We start from the raw sequence: 20,121 nt of genomic DNA on the forward strand, positions 1-20,121 counted from the left end.
AAGCAGGTCCTACTGATTTGTAAACATCTGGCGAATAGCCTCCATAATTTGGTGCACCTGTATCTGGTCAACATTGGTATATGAAGAATCTACGACTGTCAGCTATGGATGATTGACGCAAAGAACTGAAATCACTAGCAATATGTTGGTGCTGACCTTCATGTGACTAAGACGCATGATAAAATCCTGATACATACCGATTCAACAGCCATGTATAATAAATAATATTCATGATGATTGAAAAAAGGTTTTTATTTGGGGAAGTGTATTTACAGCAGACCCATGTTTATATTTTTTTTATAACAACACCAATACAATGCTAAAAGTAAAAAAACTTGTTTCAAGGGCAAAATTAATATAAAAACAGCCTTATGAATGCAGCTTTTGAGGGCAAGTCATACCAACAATATTTCTTGGCAAATTTCAGCTACTCTGGAAACCTATTTTTTTCAGCCTTCTGTAGCTATGCAACCAAGCCAGGAAATTCAATTTTCCACAAGGATGGCATTCTCTCATGCATTATTGCAGTTGAGTCGGACCCTGTGGCCGAGTGGTTAGCACATTATGCTGTGATGCTAAGGGTCCCGGGTTCGAATCCCGTTCTGGCTTGGTTGTTTGTGAATGTCCATTCATCACCCATCTCCATCTTTGCAAATTAAGCCAAGATGCACAAAACGCGAAGTAAAATAAACAATCAATCAATCAATCATTATTGCAGTTGAATTTTTTGTGTACACATTCAAAACAGCACAACCCAAAAGGCAGTGATGTGATAAAATGCAAGATTCTCCATACAGTAAAACCAACAGATTCGTTTAGCATATATACATATATTTAAGTTAGAATTACAATTATATTTACAAATCATAATTACATGGGCATTACAAATGAACATGGAAAGGAAATTGTTGTAAGGTCTAGAGAAGATTTTGTCAGCTTTCTTTCAGCACATCTTTCAAAATGCTGCTGCTGTTTCTTCCCACTGGCAGAGGGGAGAAAGTCGGAAGGACCATGTCTGTCATCAGAAGAGGACTTCTCGGAACTTCTTGGCTTGGTGTTGAACGTGCTGAAGTTTCCTAAAAGGAATATACAAAATGCATTGTAAGGCATGCTGAAAGAAATCACTTAATACCAAGAATAGTTGGTTTACAGTAGTCATGAGAATTAATGCTGTTAAGTCTTACTAAACTTAATAAATACTAATGCCGGAACATTAATATTAAAAATACTGAGAAACTAGTACTGTTTTTTTCTTTTTCGATTAATTGCAGTGGCCACTGCCGCCATCTTCGTTGGAACTTGCTGTACTGTTGCTTGGTGTGCGTCTTTTGTTTCTAGTTCTCCGGCTGCTGTTAGGTGTGCGTCTGGGTCTGTGTCGTCTGCTATTTCTGGGCGATAACTGTTGTAGTAGGGGAATCCAAGTGTGATGCACTTCGTGCGGAAAGTGCATAATGGCGTGCATTTCCTTGATTTTAGTGTCTACGAGCGTGTGGGCAGTGTGTTGAACCTTTTGAATTTTATGGCTATTGCACTTGATATGTTTAGCAAGACCAGTAGTGGGTTGGGCTTTTTTCGCATCTGCTAGGTGCTGTTGGATTCTTTCATTGACAGATCTGATGGACCTGCCGATGTAATGTGCCTTGCATTCACACTCTGCATCGTATACACCTGGGTTATGAAGGCAGGAGAGGAAGTACCGTTTGTGTTTGTTCAGTTTATCAGCTATTTAGGTATTGGGTTTGTGCGCTACTTTGATGCCATATGGGAGAAGGGCTTTGGATATGCAGTTGGAAGTGGTGGGATGATAGGGGAAGGCAAACCATTTATATTGGCCGCTGGAGGTTGATTGTGGTGTCTGATCTGTATTTCCACCTTACTGCACCAAGTGGAAAGTTGTGCTTCAGTGTAGCCATGTTTCAGGGCTATTTCAGTGCAGTTAACAACAGTGCACCTAATGGCAGCCAGAGAACTACAAACAAAAGACGCATGCCAAGCAACAGTACAACAAGTTCCAACGAGGATGGTGGCAGTGGCTACTGAAAATAATCGAAAAAGAAAAAACAGCTTCGCAGATAAAAGTGAGTACTAGTTTTTCCGTATTTATATACTACCGCGTGTGTCTTTTCCCAATTATGAATTAATATTATGTTGTAACTTTATAATGCTCATCTACAATACTTAATAGATTTAAGTATTTCACGTTGCTATTGTAACATTGCATGTTTTGTTCCTCGTAATTAATTTATCATCACACATTTTGCCAAAAGATAAAAGATAACATATGAGTTGAAACCAGGGTTGTTAAAAGGTCCAGGAACCCATAAATTCTAATGGGTTCCGCTGCAGGACCGGAACCTTTTTTCTCGCACAATTTAAAGTCGGTCCAAGTTGCATATTGTTTCATTGAAAAAAGGTTCCTTGACCGTATTTTAATTGTTCCTGAAAAAAAAAAAGGTTCCTGGACCGTATTTTAATTGTTCCTGAAAAAAAAAGGTTCCTGGACCGTATTTTAATTGTTCCTGAAAAAAAAAGGTTCCTGGACCGTATTTTAATTGTTCCTGAAAAAAAAAAAAGGTTCCTGGACCGTATTTTAATTGTTGATGAAAAAAAAAAGGTTCCTGGACCGTATTTTAATTGTTCCTGAAAAAAAAAAGGTTCCTGGACCGTATTTTAATTGTTCCTGAAAAAAAAAAGGTTCCTGGACCGTATTTTAATTGTTCCTGAAAAAAAAAGGTTCCTGGACCGTATTTTAATTGTTCCTGAAAAAAAAAAAAGGTTCCTGGACCGTATTTTAATTGTTCCTGAAAAAAAAAAGGTTCCTGGACCGTATTTTGGTAACAGTAGGATAAGCCGGAGACACATTAAACTCGGTTGTTTTCAAATAAAAATCATTGCTACTTACCTCATATGCATAGTGGAAGATTTTCCAAGCTGGCCATAACTTTTTTTCCATGAAAAACACGTTACTTTTAACATTATAATCATTTATTGATCGGCGGGCAAATCTTGACTCACGTTGTCTATTGTCAGCTGATATGCAGTATTGTCAGCTGATGTGCAGTGTTTCCAAACTTATGAACCGATAAATGCCGCACAAACTATTCACAAAAGGTTTTTAAGCGAAAATTGAGGCTAAACTGTACTTTACGTCCTTAGCTGCATGGTGAATGCTTCTTTGCATTCGCGGTGCGCCGATAAATGCCGCACATTTATTCACAAAAGGTTTTTAAGCGAAAATTAAGGCTAAACTCTACTTTACGTCCTTATCTTCATGGTGATTGCTTCTTTGCGTTTGCGCTGCGCCGATAAATGCCGCACAAACTATTCACAAAAGGTTTTTAAGCGAAAATCGAGGCTAAACTCTACTTTACGTCCTTATCTGCATGGTGATTGCTTCTTTGCACTCGCGGTGCGCGATGGTGGTGCGGCACCCGGCATCTCTTCGGGTAAGTACCTTTTTCTTTTTACACTTTCTTTTCACGATAGCCCCACTATCCATTCACGGGGTCGAGGTATGCCTACGAGGTTAGGTTAGGCCTGTTAGGTTAGGTTCCATTAGCACTCATTTCACCCCTAAATATGTGCTTCATTATCTAAACAATTCCTTAGTATGTTCAATCACGCATATCCGGACAACATAGGTTTTTCTCGATTTACTCTTTCAGGAAATTTTTCCTACCTTTCGGATTTACGTTGTTCAATTCCTTATAAAATAAGCTTTCCAACGATATATGACACGTATTCCTTAGGAAAAGGACGTAAACTAGAGTGTTACCTTAAATTGGAAGAAAAACCCCGCTCACACGTCATCTTGTAAAACTACCGCGTGGTTGCTACACTGTGAGGGGGTTACATAACCGAACGCACGGAACATTTGATTCACGTAGTCAACGGTAATGGCGACACGAGCTATCGCACAACAGAGATGCATGATTGACGAAAAATACCTTATTTACAGGCAAAATACGTAGCACGATTCCAAAAAACAATATCTCCGGCTTCAGAAAGTCCTCAAGAACACAATTCCGTAAGTACTTTCTCGTCTTTTCTCCTGTAAATTTTAAGAAATCCGTCTCCGGCTTATCCTACTGTTACCCCGTATTTTAATTGTTCCTGAAAAAAAAAAGTTCCTGGACCGTATTTTAATTGTTCCTGGAAAAAAAAAAGGTTCCTGGACTGTATTTTAATTGATCCAGAAAAAAGGTCCCTGGACCGAATTGAAATGCTTTACAGTCTAGAACCCATTTACGTTTGTTGATTTTCTCTCCTGGACCGGAATTGAACTTATTTTAAAATTCCTGGACCTTTAACAACCCTGGATGAAACTTTTAGCACAACTTTCAGGATATTGACACACTTCAGTAAATGTCAGTAGGGCAAACAAACTCAAACTTCTTGTTTAAGAGCTTCAAATTTTGTATTATTTCATGGTAAAATATAGTAAGAAAATATTCAAACCATCCATTGAGATCTAGCATACACATGTCTCTGTTTTAAGATCCATAAATTGGTAAAAATTTCATATCCAGAAACAGTCCGAGTTATAATCAAGTATTTCGTATGAATTCAGGTCTTGACAATTAATAATCTTACTTTTTCATAATTAGTTAGACATAAGCGAGTTACTTACTTGTAGTGCCCGAGTGGATAGTGGCAGAGGCCACCGAAATTAACAGAACCTCTACAAGTAAGTTTCGTGAAAAGTTTGTAACTCACCCACATCTAATTATTATCAACCGCATCTTTTATTCCCCAAATATGAATTACTTTTACAGTTGGAAGCCCCATGGTCCTATGTAACAAAAGGCAAGAAACACTATTCAAGGCAACGTGTGAAACATGCCCTCTCTGACACACACACACACACAATTTTCTCTGTCATTAGTTGGGTACTTACAGAAGACTGGCTCTCTATACTTATTTTCCTCCTGGGTTCTGGAAGCATTCTTAGTTGTGGTTTAGGGCGCGACTCATTCTCCAGGAATCTAATGAATGCTTCAGACAGCGACTGGAAATTACAAACACAAACTTTGTTAAAATAGTGCCATTCTTATTTCTACCACACTTCAAATTATTGGGAATTGAAGATACATAGTATTCTGTTATGTGATAGTATGAGCATGACTAACTTAAAATATTCAAGTAATATTATTCTATTTTTGGGAAAATAATTAAAAGTTCGTGCTAATTTCATAACAGTAACAACAGTGTGACTATATATGTCTGTGAAAACATATTGACAGTTTGGGATTTTATATAAAAATAACTGTGTTCGATTATTTTACATCTACAAAAAGTGGTTATGCGAACCTTTAAGAAGAACATAAATATACAACGTATGGTTGTGTTTATTCATGGGTTCTATGTTCTTTTACCAAACTTGCTACTTACTTCATATATGGATATCCTTTAAATAATTACACAGTTATGCAAAAAATCTTATGTGAAACCCCTCCCCTCACACATACACACTCACTCACTCTTGCTTCTTTAAAAGATGTTAACTGTCCCACAGTAACTTGAACATGAATCTTTAGATGCATCCCATGATGAATTTAATAACAATCTTGTTGCCTAGCAACTACAAAATAAAGAGAAACCTACCTGTTCAGGAGATGCTCCTGCAATGCCCCTCTGCATCAAAGAGGACTGCTGTGGCATTCCTCGCCACATCAGATTCCTTAGCCATCCACCTGATGGTCCACTGAGGCCCACGCGCTCACGTTCTTGCTGGTTAAAATCTAAAACTGTGGCCACAATTCTTAACACCTCATGCCTATTGTTTGGAGGTGCCAAGAAATATCCTACGATCAAATTTTTCACGAGATATCTGAAAAATTTGGTGGAGATAGTTTAAGATAAGTTTTCTGAGGACATGCATTAGAATTTGTAAAACAAAAAGTAGAGTAGGAAACAAATTATGAGTAGGAAACAAATCATGAAGTTAGATTACAGTTTATGTCTATTTTGTTGAACTTCAACTCCACACTAGGGACACACTTTTCTGGGGAAGCAAGAAAAGGTTTAGGTGGAAGGGTCTCCTCATTCCATTACATAAAGATGAGAGCAGGCCAGTTCTTGGGTTAATGAACATAAGCTGAGATCTAACCTAGCTTATCACTTAAGAATACTGGTTAGAAAAAATAATGTAACCATGTATGTACCATAAACCAACATCATCATCATCATCTAGACCAATATTACTGAACACTGATACACTTTTAGTAATCAGTAATGCCAAATTTTCATTTTGGAGCATTCGTAATGTAATAAATTTGAGTGTCATCCAGGCAAAATGAACATGGTGAATACACAAAGTAACATTCAAGGAAGCACCTTGACAATTCAAAAAGGAATACATTTGCTTAATTGTTACCTAACAATGCTTTTTTTTACCTGCTTAGGTTAATTATAATGAAAATGAATGATTGAAAAAATTATGGCTACATCAGTACTAAGTACAGGAATAAATCCATTATCAACCATGAAACTCGGGACAATACTTGTGAATAATTTATTATTAAATTGATTATTATTATATCAGTTTTCTCATTATTATATCAATAATTAAACAATATAATATTTGAAACTAATTATACATAATTTCATCTTATTTTGTATTAATTATTATGTTATGTAAAAAACACACACATACATGATGGCTACACCAAATGTAAAGCAAAAGTGGGTATAACTTTTTATTAACTGACACTTGTTGTTCAAATTGCAGATGGTGGTGGAGTAACTCTACCTCTATACACATAACTCTACGTAGGCTACATCACAAGCAATGCATTTGCACCATCACTGAATCCAACCCTCGAATCCTATTGGAAATAATTCAAGTGTATATGGTTGTAGACTTCTTAGGCCTTGAACAGATGTTATACCATTCCAAGGACTGATTCTTTGTTTCCAGGTCATAAAGACATGCATACATTTTATCCAGTCACCAGATGAGAGGTTGTCTTCATTGGCCCTCCATTGGTTGAAAATGCTTCCAGTAGATCAGAGCAGTTTTCCACTCTTCTTTCTTTAACTCTTTCGCTGCGCTCGTCGCATTTATGCACAGCATGCCAGGTGCCTTGCTCCGCGGAAGTCGCATTATTGCGAGTTCATACTTCCACTCGCTTCGGGTGTCGCATTTCCGCAGTACGTTGCTTTTAGTAGCCTTCAGACATCTGTTGATACTTTTTGGAACTATTTGAACTTGTAGTTTTGTTTATATCCGTATGATGTCTCTAATTACGCCTCCGTTTAGAATACGAGCCTTGAGTGCTCTGACATGTCAGTTTGAAATGCATGTTCGAATGTAAACAACATGGCTTCGTCAAGTCGTCAACAATTGTCTGATAATGATGATACTCAACTGTTGAATCAGAAGGTGAATTAAGTTGTGACGATAATAGCGACAGTTTTTATGAGACTTCAAGTGGTGACAGTGATTGTGTAGTGTCTGATGAAGAATTTGTACCGCCGTCCGTAACATCATGGAGCAGAGTGCAAAGCAGCATTGATCTAGGTGCGGGAAGTTCGACACAGGCAAGTGCTAAATTACTTGGTGACAGTGCAGTATTTAGCACACCATTTTCTTGTTTTATCAAATATTTCCCCCCGCTCAGTATTTGAACACACAGCAGAACAAACTGAAGTTTTCGCCACCCAGTATCTTGATACTACTTACGAATTTCCACGCCACTCCACCACTCTGCATCATCCCGTGTTTTGAGAAATACCATACCATCAGGGACTACAGAATGGTTTGCCAGTGCAAGGAATGACTTTTGTAATTTCTCTATAACATATTTTGCAATGTAATTTTTTAAAATTATTCTTTCTAAAATTATTTTTTTCAAAATTTCAAAATTTTTCAAAATTCAAATTTTTTTCAAAATATCATACCACCAGGGACTACAGAATGGTTTTCCAGTGAAAGGAATGAATTTTGTAAGTTCTCTCTCATATATAATGCAATGTAAATGTGAAAATTATTTGTTTATAAAAAAATATTTTTTCAAATTTAATTACGCAGCCAAGGGATATTGTGTGCCAGAGAATTCCGCAGCGAAAGAGTTAATATTGAGGTCTGCCCGCATACCCTACAAGAAAATTTCTTGGCCCTAACAATAAAAGAACATATTTATAAATTCAAAGTTGTGCAATTTGAATGACCGATGTCAGTTAACAAAGGGCATATTTTACTTTCAGTACAGCCCTCATATATAGATATAATTAGAGGGTTCATAAAATTAAATCCAAATGTACTTACTTATCAACTTTTCCTTCAATACTCAAATTTGTAGAATGCATTTTCTCATCAACATGTCGAAGCTGCTCGTTCAGCTTATTTACTGAAAAAGCAAAGCAAAATATTATCACACGCAAAGGTGTATTTCTCCCAGACATAACTCCTTTATTAACATAAAAAATCCCTTCTCACTCTCATGCACACGCAACAATATTTTCTCATGCACATGGTAGATCGCATGGCAATGGATCCAGCTTCTGTTTTCCATTAGACAACGAAACTGAGGCAGTTGATAAATTGCAGCCAAAGTAAGAGCATAACCCAAGCACTGATTTCCCTTGCTCCACCAGTACCTGAAGTAATACTCATGCTTTGACTACCTGGGTCTCTTAATACAGCATGCACTGTTCATGCATCAAAAACTTGCAGAGGTCATGGCACAGCTCTACATGCACACGTCCAAATACATACCTTCAATTACCTGTTACCTTCACAACTATTGAAGGAAAAAAACATGCACAATAAAAAACACCAATGTTACTTTAATGATCAAATGTTTTAAGACACAATGTACCAAGAAACAATAAAGTTTGGGGAGGGGAGTTAAATGTTAGTAAATAAAGATGAACTAGGCTGCCACTCATGAAACCCCACATGGCAATATGAGTTACAACAATCAACTCACAGTTACCACATGAGATTACACAAGCATCACCTGTGATTAAACAACACTACATTTACCATGCATTATTCTCTCAACACTGCACTTATATACAAATGAGCTACACTTTAGTAACAGGTAAAGGAAAGGCAGAAATCAAAATATGATATACACTGTTCCTTTGTCATTTCTGCTGAAAATTAGCATGCATGTATAGACATAGACATCACCCCACTGCTAAAAATAAATAAACAGCAGAACATTAGGAAAATTAGCAATAAAAATGTCATTCCATTTGATTCAGTGTTTCCAGATGCCAAAGTTCTTAAATTTCTGACAATTTTTTATTGGTCTTTTAAATCGTGGTTTAAAATTAAATTTTCATCCATACCTTTCTATCTGTAATAAATACTCACTGGTTCAGTTATCAATTTTACACTATCATCTATAATGTAAACTGCGACATAAAGGATATCAATGGGAGATACTGAATTGAATTAATTTAAATAATGACTTTTACAATGAACTCAGCCAACTATTGTAAATGCTACATCAAAGTTATGTAAGCAGATTAAAAAAATTACGCCCCAAAAATAATACACAAATTTTATGAAACAAGAAAAACTACATTAAATTTTCACTCTCATCCAGATTACAGACTAGACAACAAATATGTGTCTCTGATCTTAGAATAAATGCTGACCCAGAAAACATCTTCACAGTTCAAAATGTTATGGAGATACAAAGAAAATGCAGAGGGGGGAGGAATCATAGTTGTTTCATTGAATAAAGTTTCGCATTTTTGTTATAATTGAGCGCACTGGGAGTAGAAACTGGAAACTGTTCAAAATTGAATGCTAGGACTGCACAGTCTAAAGTTGCTGTACAATAGTGAATGAATTTCCTTCAGTAGCCAATGATAGCCAGAAACACATGGGAACATCTGGATAACCCATAAGTCATAACACAATGGACAACTTTCACTTGTTTTTTTCTCAGTTTCATACTTTTGTGGATTAAAGTTTTACTCCCAAGCTGCTCAATTGTGAAAGAAAAAAATATGATACAATATATAAGTTAGAACAGAAAAATAAAAACTACAAAGTACTTTTTCTTTAGGAAAAAAAATATAAATGTCTACTTTTTGTGGTGGTCCTTAATCATTTAGCAAAAGCTTTTCTTTGTATATTGTAACATTGCACAAGAATTATTCCAGCATCAGTTACACCCTTCGACACCAGTTGGCACCGTAAAAGGTATTTTGTATCATTTTTGGTTAATTGCAATGATAGGATTAGTAATGAATAGATGAAATTAATTACTGGACATTCAGAAAAACACATGCCCAGGCAATGACCTGAACCTGTAACCATTGGTAGCAAGACAATAAGTCAATCACTTAACGTGCTTTGTTACCAAAGTGCATGGTGGAATTGTGATTTCACTTGTCTGCCATATATTGAGAATGTGTGTCTGTTCCAGCCACTGACCAACTACAGACAAATGGAACAGAAGCGACATCTAGTATGCAAGTTCGTAATCAAATGCAAATGACATGAATTGCAATACCAACCAATGACCAAGTTTTGAACTTGCTGAGGCTAGAATAAGTAGATGATGATCTCAGATATCAAAGAACTGAACAAAGGCCACGTTAACAAAGGGTTACATAAATAAATAGGCAAATATTTTTATTTTCTTTACATCAGCAAAGTGGGACTGTATAATTCTTTGCACGAGAAGTAATTTTAACCAAGTTGCTGCCCTTGGACATAACTCTATTATTAATATTCCAATTTCATGAATATGCTGCTAACACAATGCATGAAATGGTTACTCAATCCCAGCATGCCTTCCTTATGCCTGCTAAATATTTGGTAATTGTTGACATATTAGTTTCAAGTTTATACTCTATGACTACACCATTTAGTCTGCAACTACATGCTTCATATAAGATTAATAATAATAATAATGGTAGATTAAGGATCATTTTCTTCCTTTATATATCTTTCAAGAAACCACAGACAGCACCACAAAATAATAGTACACTTAAGGTTACATGTCAGAACATGTCTTCAAAATTATCCAAAAGTTGCAGAAAAGTGAAGCAAAATAAAGCAAATTAAACTAAACCAAACAATGAACTTTAAAAAATTGATTTTGCCATGTGGTGGAATAATCATGTCTGACTTACCTTGGAGCAAGTACGTCCTCTTCCAACCCTGTATGTCTTCTTCCCTGATGACCCCAAGATGGGGGTCAAAAGCGTGGAGTTAAGGATTTGATTTTAACTGTGTTCTGTTTTTTAACATACTTGCTCCAAAGTAAGTCAGACATAAAACAAATACGAGGTGCATGTCAAAAAAAAGGGCTGATAATTTTTTACGCTGGGTTGGCAACACTGATGAAGTTGAGCATGCACAGGAGCATGCCCTAGTATTCTGTGCTTGCAACAGAGATAGAATTGTCAAGAGTGGGGTTGCGTACGTGTGAGTAGCAGTAAGGTGAAATGACTGCTGTAATACAAAATCCCGCCAAATGTGAAGTGAGATCTGTCATACGATTTCTGAACGCCAAAGGACAGAATGCAGCTGACATCCATCGGGAATTGTGTGCCATTTATGAATCGACAGTGATGAGTGTGAGTGAAGGGAAGGTCGGGCAATGGTGCAGAGACTTTCAGGAAGGGCGTTCAAATGTCCATGATGATGAGCATAGCAGAAGGCCTAGTGTTCAGATGGACGATCTGGTGGAACACGTTAACGATAAAGTGCGTTCCAATCTCCGGTTCACAATATCTGAACTTGCCAAAGAGTTTCCAGAAGAGTCTGCGAAAACAGTCCATCGAATTGTGACTGACAACCTGGGGTATCACAAACTGTGTGCGAGGTGGGTACCAAAAATGCTGACAGACACTCACAAAGAGCAAAGAAGGACAGCTGCACATGATTTTTTTGGCCTGCTGGGGGAGGATGGGGATGACCTCTTTTCGCACATAGTGACGAGGGATGGAACGTGGATATCGTTCACCAGTGGAGAGTCGAAGCAGCAGTCAATGCAATGGCGGCACTCTGGTTCTCCTAAAGCGAATAAATTCAAACAAACACCATCAGTTCACAAAATCATGGCAACTGTGTTTTGGGACCAAAAGGGTGTGATTTTTGTGGAATTCTTGTAACCAGGATGAACAGTTACAGCAGAGGTGTATTGCAAAACACTGAATAATCTGTGACGTGCCATCCAAAATCGACGGAGAGGAATGCTATGCTTTGGAATTTTTCTGATCCATGACAACGCCTGCCCACACACAGCTGCTCGTACTGTTGAGACAATTCAAAGATTTTGATGGGAACTATTCAATCACCCCCCTTACAGCCCCGACCTTGCCCCCAGCGATTTCTGTGGCACTCTCAGGCTGCAGATTTTTACGCAGAGGATGTACGGAAGCTTGTGCCACGCTATCAGAAATGTCTGGAGGTTAATGGTGACTAAGTCGAAAAATAGCCAAGGTATGTACTTGTTTATCAATCACAATAAATTTCTTCTCCTATCATTTTCTTGTTATTTAAAATATATCGGCCCTTTTTTTTGACATGCCGAATATCAGAACATGGAAATAATATTAACTTCTATTTTGATCTGAGAGTTGTATGAATTTCCTTATTTTTCATTTGCGAATGAAGATGAAGAATGTTGTCAGTATTCCTATCCATCATTGCTCTTTCACAGCAGATTGAGATAAAAAATTCTAATCTGGTTTTTTCAGTCTGTCAATTTAGTGCATCTTTCAGAAAACATTCAAACAGTGATAACTAGGGCCAGGGACTTTATGTCGTATAAAACTGTAAAATATGTATGTAATTATGTCATAAAAATTGAGAAATATGTCATAAAATAATAAAGATGTGTCAGAAAAATGCAGAAATATTCCCAGTAAAGTCAAAAACATGCGCAACAGTACTTTTGAATTTCTCATTATATGAGAAGTCAGTATCTTGCATGGATGGGTGTGGGGTATTCAAGGAAGTGAGAATTCCTTTAACTGAAGAATGTATTGGGAAAAAAATACTGAAAATATCCTGAAGTTCACTGCAATTATCCTAAGTTTCATTACTGTTATGCCAGATTTACACCTGTCTGGAAACTATAGTGTAATTGGCAGCTAGCCTCAGCTCTAGTATATCTGAGCAATTAATACACAAAGACAACTTTTTAGGCAGAGTTTAACTATATAGAATCTGAAAAACAGCCTAATGTTTGACTGATTGTTGTGAAAAGTGAAAAAAAGGTAAATAAATGTTCCAACGGCTATCAATTGTAATATTGTTCTGTACTAGTTGGTAAGAAAAATATGACATCTGCTTTTAATTTCTTTGTCCGTAATTTCCTTATCCTGCCATTGATAATATAAACTATCCACTGCACTAAAGGTATGAAGAATAAATTATAAAATAACCACAAGACAATTACGAAATTATATAGGAAAATGTCTTATTACGAGAAAATTGAAGTAATATGTTGTAAAAAACGTGAAATTGTGAAAATATGCCTTATCAAGTTTGTCTATTTCGGTTGATTTTCATCAGATCTCGCCCCAGTATTTGAACCGATGCTAAATAAGAAATACGTTATAACAAAGTCCTGGGCCCTAGTAATAACGTATGAAATAATTTAGGTGTGTTTTGTTATCTTTTAAGCATTCTGAGAATAGTTTATCGATTAAAATAAGGAAACTCACATTCTCAATCGTTTTATATGATTAAATATTACACATTTTAAAACTTAACATTTGCAGACTTACATCTGTATCAAAGACAGCCTACATGTGTAAACACACTTTGCTTAAAAACAAACACAAAACATCTAAGTGTTATTTTTTGTAAAACGAAGAGGAAAACAATCCTTACAAGACTGTGAATGATATGAACAAACTCATACACTTCCATGGTGCTTGCGCTAATGCATGCTTAGGCAACGTGGAACAGAACTTGCACACTCTCAAGCAGAAATGCTGTCGAAAAGCCTAATATCAGCATGTAAACTGGGTCTTTAAATATGTCACCCAGAATTACCAGCTGATATTTGACCTTCAGTCAGATTTCTCTGCCCATCAAAATAATCCTGCCTAAAAGATCTCTTGTACCATACATGCAAAAACATTATTTACACATGAAATTCATTAGTAAACTTGCATATCTTCATGAACAATATAAATATTACATTTTACTTATTTCAATACCATACATGCAGGCATACAAAAAAGTACATAAAAGGCGTGCAATATTATAATAACTGGAAACATCATTGAGTTACACTACATTAATGATTAGGGCTATGATTTCTATTACCGTAAAACATTAAAATATGCATGCATTTATGCCCTAAAAATTACAAAAACATGACCTAAAAACTGAAAATATAATCAAACAATATTTTGTTAAATTACAAAAAGTATGCCTTTTATTAAGAACTTAAAAATATTCAGTGAAGTGTCTCTATAACATTGCTGACCATATAAAGAAATAAAATATAAACCGAATTATTAATATATTTGTGTGTGAACGGAGAGAAAAAGCTTCACACACTCCCATGCTTTACTTCACAGAACATCCCATATTTTCCCTTCAAAGAAAAGCGAAAAAGAGGCAAACAAAACTCCTTTGCATTACCAGCATACACATGGTTTTATGAACAATATCTGGTGGAATGTTAGAAACATCCTAAACATGACTGAAACATATTTTTATACCAGGCATTGGCCAAAATATGACAAAAGCTAAAATATAGTAAACACCTGCATATAACCAGCCTCATCATGTTCTCAAAAGCTAGAAATGGAACTAAATTAGGCATGGAAGAACAAGCCAGGGTAAAAATATTGCATTATAAAAAATTACAACCCTATTAATGACCATCAACTATGTATCTCTTGAAAAAACATAACATCCACTGTATCTGGATTTACTGAACTATTTCATGGATAGTATCAATTGATTGTTTCTACTCAAGCCACTGAGGTTAGTGTGTTAGTAATTATTAATAGTGTATTTTGCACTAAATTAGGTCAAGGATATCTAAAATGTTCGTTGTGTAGGATGGGAGGGATGTATAATGCATACCTACTCAGTCAACTAAAAATAGAAAAGAAATGCAGATAAAAGTTAAGATTTTGAGCTAATACACTTACAAATATCGGTCATCCAAAACTTAATTTTATGTGTTTTAACCAACATTTTTAGCTTTTCACGAAGAGCTGGTCTCTTCCACTGTCTGTGAGAAACTTTTTAGTTTATTCTTACTTTCTAATGTGTTGTGTGTTTGCCTTGTGCAGGTCTCTTTACAACCTCACACTTTTAACCTCTTTCAAGGGGCTTCTTACCCCCCTTGATTTAAACTTTTAAGTAAGAATTTTAGATAAGGGAATATTTCCCCATATACACTGAAGGGTGCAAAATGGCCATATGTGCGGACGCACCCAAATCAATCCTACTTATTCCCTCAGTACATCAAGAAGTAACTTCTCAACATATGCAATGCTAAAAAAAAAATTCTAAGTTTTTCTCTTTTTGACCTTCTCACATTATTCGAAAGCTTTTCTTAGATACAAACTTACAAGTAGGAATTATGAAGAAAAATAAATGCAGTCTGCAGAAAATTAATCAAAATTTAAAAATAACAATGCTTCATTAATATGCATTATTTAAGTCTGCACGTAGTAATTAAGCATGGATTTTTTAAATGAAAATTATTAAACTTTCTGTGATTTTTGTGAATTAACGCCCGTAACTTGGGCCATATTAATGTTTCATGCAAGTTGTTTTTTGGGAATAAAATCCACATTTCGTAACCAAATTCTGCCTGAAGAGATATTTTCTCACTGTTTATTTAATAAATATCAGTGAGAAGAATGTATTCATTAAAGATGAAACTCTGAAGCAGATAAAAGTTACTTGATTAATATATTAGCACAAATATTTACTACTTTTTTCACACAACTTATTATTTTTCAATTAACAGTATCTTGGTTATGTTAACAATAAAAACCATTAAAAAATTATCAACTTTTCTATCAATAAAATGTTCATAGATACCTTCCTCCTTCAAATTTGAGATAATTTCTGATTTCTTATCCAGTTGTTCACTGAGACGAGCAGCAGCACTCAATCCTTCTTGAGCCCCTTGAAGCTGGCCCTAAAATAAAATAGTAGTTTCTTTTAAAAAGTAATAACATCACTATTTTTTTCTGAAATGTAACACTACCGTTATATCTTTTTATTTTAGTGGAAACAGGTCAATATGGAATTACTTACCATACTGATAAAGTATCACTATTAAATTTATACAAATCTGACATAAAATTGCAAATATTGCACAAAAACCTGAGTGGTTCATTCACCTCCTGAATGTAATGTATGTAACTGTGGACAACAATAGCTTTGACTTCAAAAATGAAAGTTATTTAGAAGAAAGAAAAACAGGTATTATGACATTAGTAGTCATAAGGAATATTTTGACCAACATTTGTAATGCTTGAATACTAATTGAGCTAACTTTATCTCATTCAGTATGGAACGGATTTCAAATAGAAGAGAATTCACGAACATAGCTAGCAATTCAACATAGGGTTCAACAATTTCTCACGAGATGTCCTTCATGTGCTCTTGGGAGCAAAGGACCTCGTATTTATTTTCAAAGCAGTATTGTTAGTAAAACTTACCTTTTTTAACAGAAAAGAAACCTTGTTGTCTGTTTATAGCATTATTGTTTGCAAAACAATAGTTGTTAAACATGGTAATTAGTGAACCGCGAGAATATCCAAATTTGTTAATACGTATTTGCAGTTGGGATATTCCTGCCTAAATCTCGGTCATGGACGTGTTCATACAACACATTCGATGAATCTGGTAAAAAGTCAGTGGGTTATTTACACTTCATTTATTGTTAATTGTTGCTTGACATCAGTTCAAATAAAAAAAAGAGAAGTATAGATAGTAGTTCCTTAACATTGTTAAAGGTTCCGGTTTTCTTTATTGTGTGTTTGCAAGTGGACAATTTTGCAGAAGTGCCGAATGGTTGGACAGAGGAACGGAAGAGCAGGGCCGGAAGTGGAACAATCGAGATGGAGGAATGTTTGGGATGATGGAGTCGGATGAAAAATACCAAAGGACATTGCACGAACGATGTTTTCATGAGGGACAAAATAAAGAATCAATACAATTAGCATCGATGTACGCTGGGGTACTATGCTAAGAAGTGATCACAAGGCTTCGAGGAACAGTTGGTAAAATTACCGGGAACTCAACGTCGGGTAATAGAGATATGCTTGAAAATGAACGGACCAACAGCATGTCTTTCCTTCCTCGCGCCAGGAGCTCGTAAGTAGAACGACATTCTATTAAGTGACTTTCGTATACCGGTATGTAAGGTAGATCTACCGTAGTGGCACATATGTTAAATGCTAGCATTATAGTGCTCCGTGATGAAAGCTATCATCGTTATGCATGTGCACACGACCTCGTGGTTGTAGGATTATGGATAACAACGCCATTTGCTAAATAACTGTCAATCATGAAGTCGGCTGGTGCTATATGTACTGTACCGGCATGGTTATTTTCGAATAAGTGGCTAAAGTTCGTCCAGACATTTGAGCAAATATTGATACCGAAAGGGTTGATTCTTTCTTTCATTGACTGTCAAGTGACGTCACACCTGTTAAAGAATAGTACATGGTAGAGAGTGTGCAATTTTTCAAATCTGAAGAGCGCACACCCTCTTAAAAGAGTTATGTTAACATGGGTGGGACTAATTGTTTTGTCTTGTGAGCTTGTTATTAAACATTTTGTGTATCCAAACACGTCAACGTTTAAATAATTGACATAAAGGTCACATGTGTTTCATTAAAACTGGCGGTTGTAAAGAGTAAATTTGAAACAGATTATTAGGATAAGCTAACAGAATATATATAAGGATATTTTCACAGTAAGAATTGAACATCATTCTTGTAAGGTTTTCTTTTGGTTTATCTCATAAACAGGCATGTAATTTAAACACTGGAAATCAGGAATTTATCTGTGTTTCTATCCTTCAAAATTACTTGATTCTATATACTCATGTATGCTAATCTTGAACTTTATTTTCAGCAGGGAAGAGTTCCATATGTGCAGTGGTCATGCAAAAGTTTCAATATTCCATACTCATAAATGCAGTGTAGAAATAGGGTATGTGGGAAGTCTGTAACATAAGGTTCACCATACTCACATTTCTAAGCAACAATATACGGGGTTATGCAAATCTCTTTCGAATTTAATACAATTAGGTCCTGTTGATTTGGTCACATGTGCGAGGTTTGTTTGTAAGTTGGGGTTTATATTGGATAATCCTCATTACATACCTTAACAGGAGATCATGGCGACTGTTCAATTAGCATGAAACTGACACTATAGCTGGCATACGTTTGCGTGCCTGGGGTACTCTGAACATTTGGAGCTGGTGTCACAAGACACATAGGGGAAATCGAGTAACAAAATACCTAAACGTTTGGCAGTGATTTTTTTTTTTAATCGAGGCTGGTACGGAATGGTTCGCTAGGACAAACAATGCTGCGTAGCCATGCGCTACTTGACAGGGGTGTCTGAAATACCGCGACGTGAAATATTAGAGTTGGGATTGGATCTTGGTATAGATCGACCACAAGGAAAAAACCTTGGGACGAAAAGTCCCCGTGCAGCTTTCCCTTCTTCCCTCCACCTCAGGCCATAAGGAAGCATGGTCCACTCTCCCCCTCCCCCTACTCGTGGGGATACGGTGCACAGGAGTCGCGGGTCTGCACAGGTTGTTTTGCTCGTGGTTCCACTATAGTGAGGGTATATGAGGACACAATAGGGGCGAGGAATCCTCGCTAGCCTAGTCTTGTCATAATATATGTCTTACATCTCTATATTCACAGAAATATTAACAAAAATTGCAGAATTTTACACCAAGTTACAAGCTATTAATAGAAATATCTGGCTATACAATTTTACTGAAAAAAATATGCCAATGGGTGTATAAGAGGTAAATGAGCCAAAAGGGTTGAAATTAATAGTAATTTATTAAGACAAAATTTAATGCAAAAATCTTGCCCTACTATTTATGATAATGGCCAGAAGCAACCTCCAACTTGCAGCAGCTTAAGCAGATTATGTGGTTCCTTCCTCAGTTTCTTAACAACTGATAGTACGTCATAATTGAGCGATTGATTTTAACCAATTCCGATACAAAAGATTATTCAACAGAAATGGGATGTTATTTTCAACATGACAAAAATAAATTTGCTATGTACATTTCTATTGCATATCATATGTATATACATATATATTCTCAAGAGATGCAAATGTACATTTGCAGCTATAAAATTGTGGTTATGTGAACCTTTAAGAAGAACATAGATTCTCAAGAGATTTAACATTAGTACACAAGCAGTTCTTTGAAATGCAAAATTAATTCCTGTTCTTAATGTTGTAAATTTAATGCTGGCAGATTCAACTTCAGAAATACAAGTTTTTGAAGCACTTCTTCTCTTATCACAAATCTGTCCAGCAACACTGAATACTGATGCAGCAGGCATGCTCAAGTATTTTCTCACCACATGCTTCAGGTTTGGATATTCGTTTTTTAATTTCCAATACAACAGCAGATCCTGGTCACGTGGAATAGTTGGTTCAGCAATGAACTGTTTTATTTCTGATTTTGAGGTAGGTTGATCCTCTGAATGAGAGTTTGCAATACTTTATTACAAAGACTCTACAATTGATAAAGAATCATAACCTAATTCTCAATAAATCTTACAAAATTAAAATATAAAACTTATTAGAAGGTAAACTCTAGTATTATCTGTACCAGTTTAAATATCGGATTTTTGCCGACGCCTATATGTCAATTTCTGCCGATTTTTATACATCTGTAATCTGTTTCAGCACATCCCTACTTCAGGTGGACCGCCACTTTAGCCACTCTAGATTAATCTGTTGCATGACTTTCTACCTATTAGAAGGCACGGACCCTCCAACAGTCTAGTATACGTACACTGAAACTTACCTTTAAAGAATTCATTTCTGACAATAGCTGACTATTTTTATCTTGCTCTGCTACAAATTCACGTTTCGCAATTTCAAGTGCAACATGTATTTCTCTCTCTTTTCCTGTAATGAATAATTAGGCATCACATTAATTT

The 20,121-nt window shown here is 35.9% G+C and overlaps 1 protein-coding gene across 1 annotated transcript in view; it reads right to left on the bottom strand.

Moving 5' to 3' along the window:
• Positions 1-326: 326 nt before the first annotated feature.
• LOC145978894 (uncharacterized) overlaps positions 327-20,121 on the bottom strand; it is a 108,204-nt gene continuing 88,409 nt past the window's right edge. Inside the window, exons 19-24 of the mRNA XM_083111835.1 lie at positions 19,986-20,089; positions 16,001-16,100; positions 8,270-8,351; positions 5,605-5,830; positions 4,898-5,008; positions 327-1,076 (exon numbers count right to left, since the gene is read on the bottom strand). Coding sequence (XP_082967961.1) covers positions 933-1,076; positions 4,898-5,008; positions 5,605-5,830; positions 8,270-8,351; positions 16,001-16,100; positions 19,986-20,089 — 767 coding nt within the window. The 3' untranslated portion in view covers positions 327-932. The remainder of the gene's footprint in view (positions 1,077-4,897; positions 5,009-5,604; positions 5,831-8,269; positions 8,352-16,000; positions 16,101-19,985; positions 20,090-20,121) is intronic.

This window comes from Lepisma saccharinum, chromosome 25 (assembly GCF_977018435.1).
Source record: "Lepisma saccharinum chromosome 25, izLepSacc3.1, whole genome shotgun sequence".
Lineage (NCBI taxonomy): Eukaryota > Metazoa > Arthropoda > Insecta > Zygentoma > Lepismatidae > Lepisma > Lepisma saccharinum.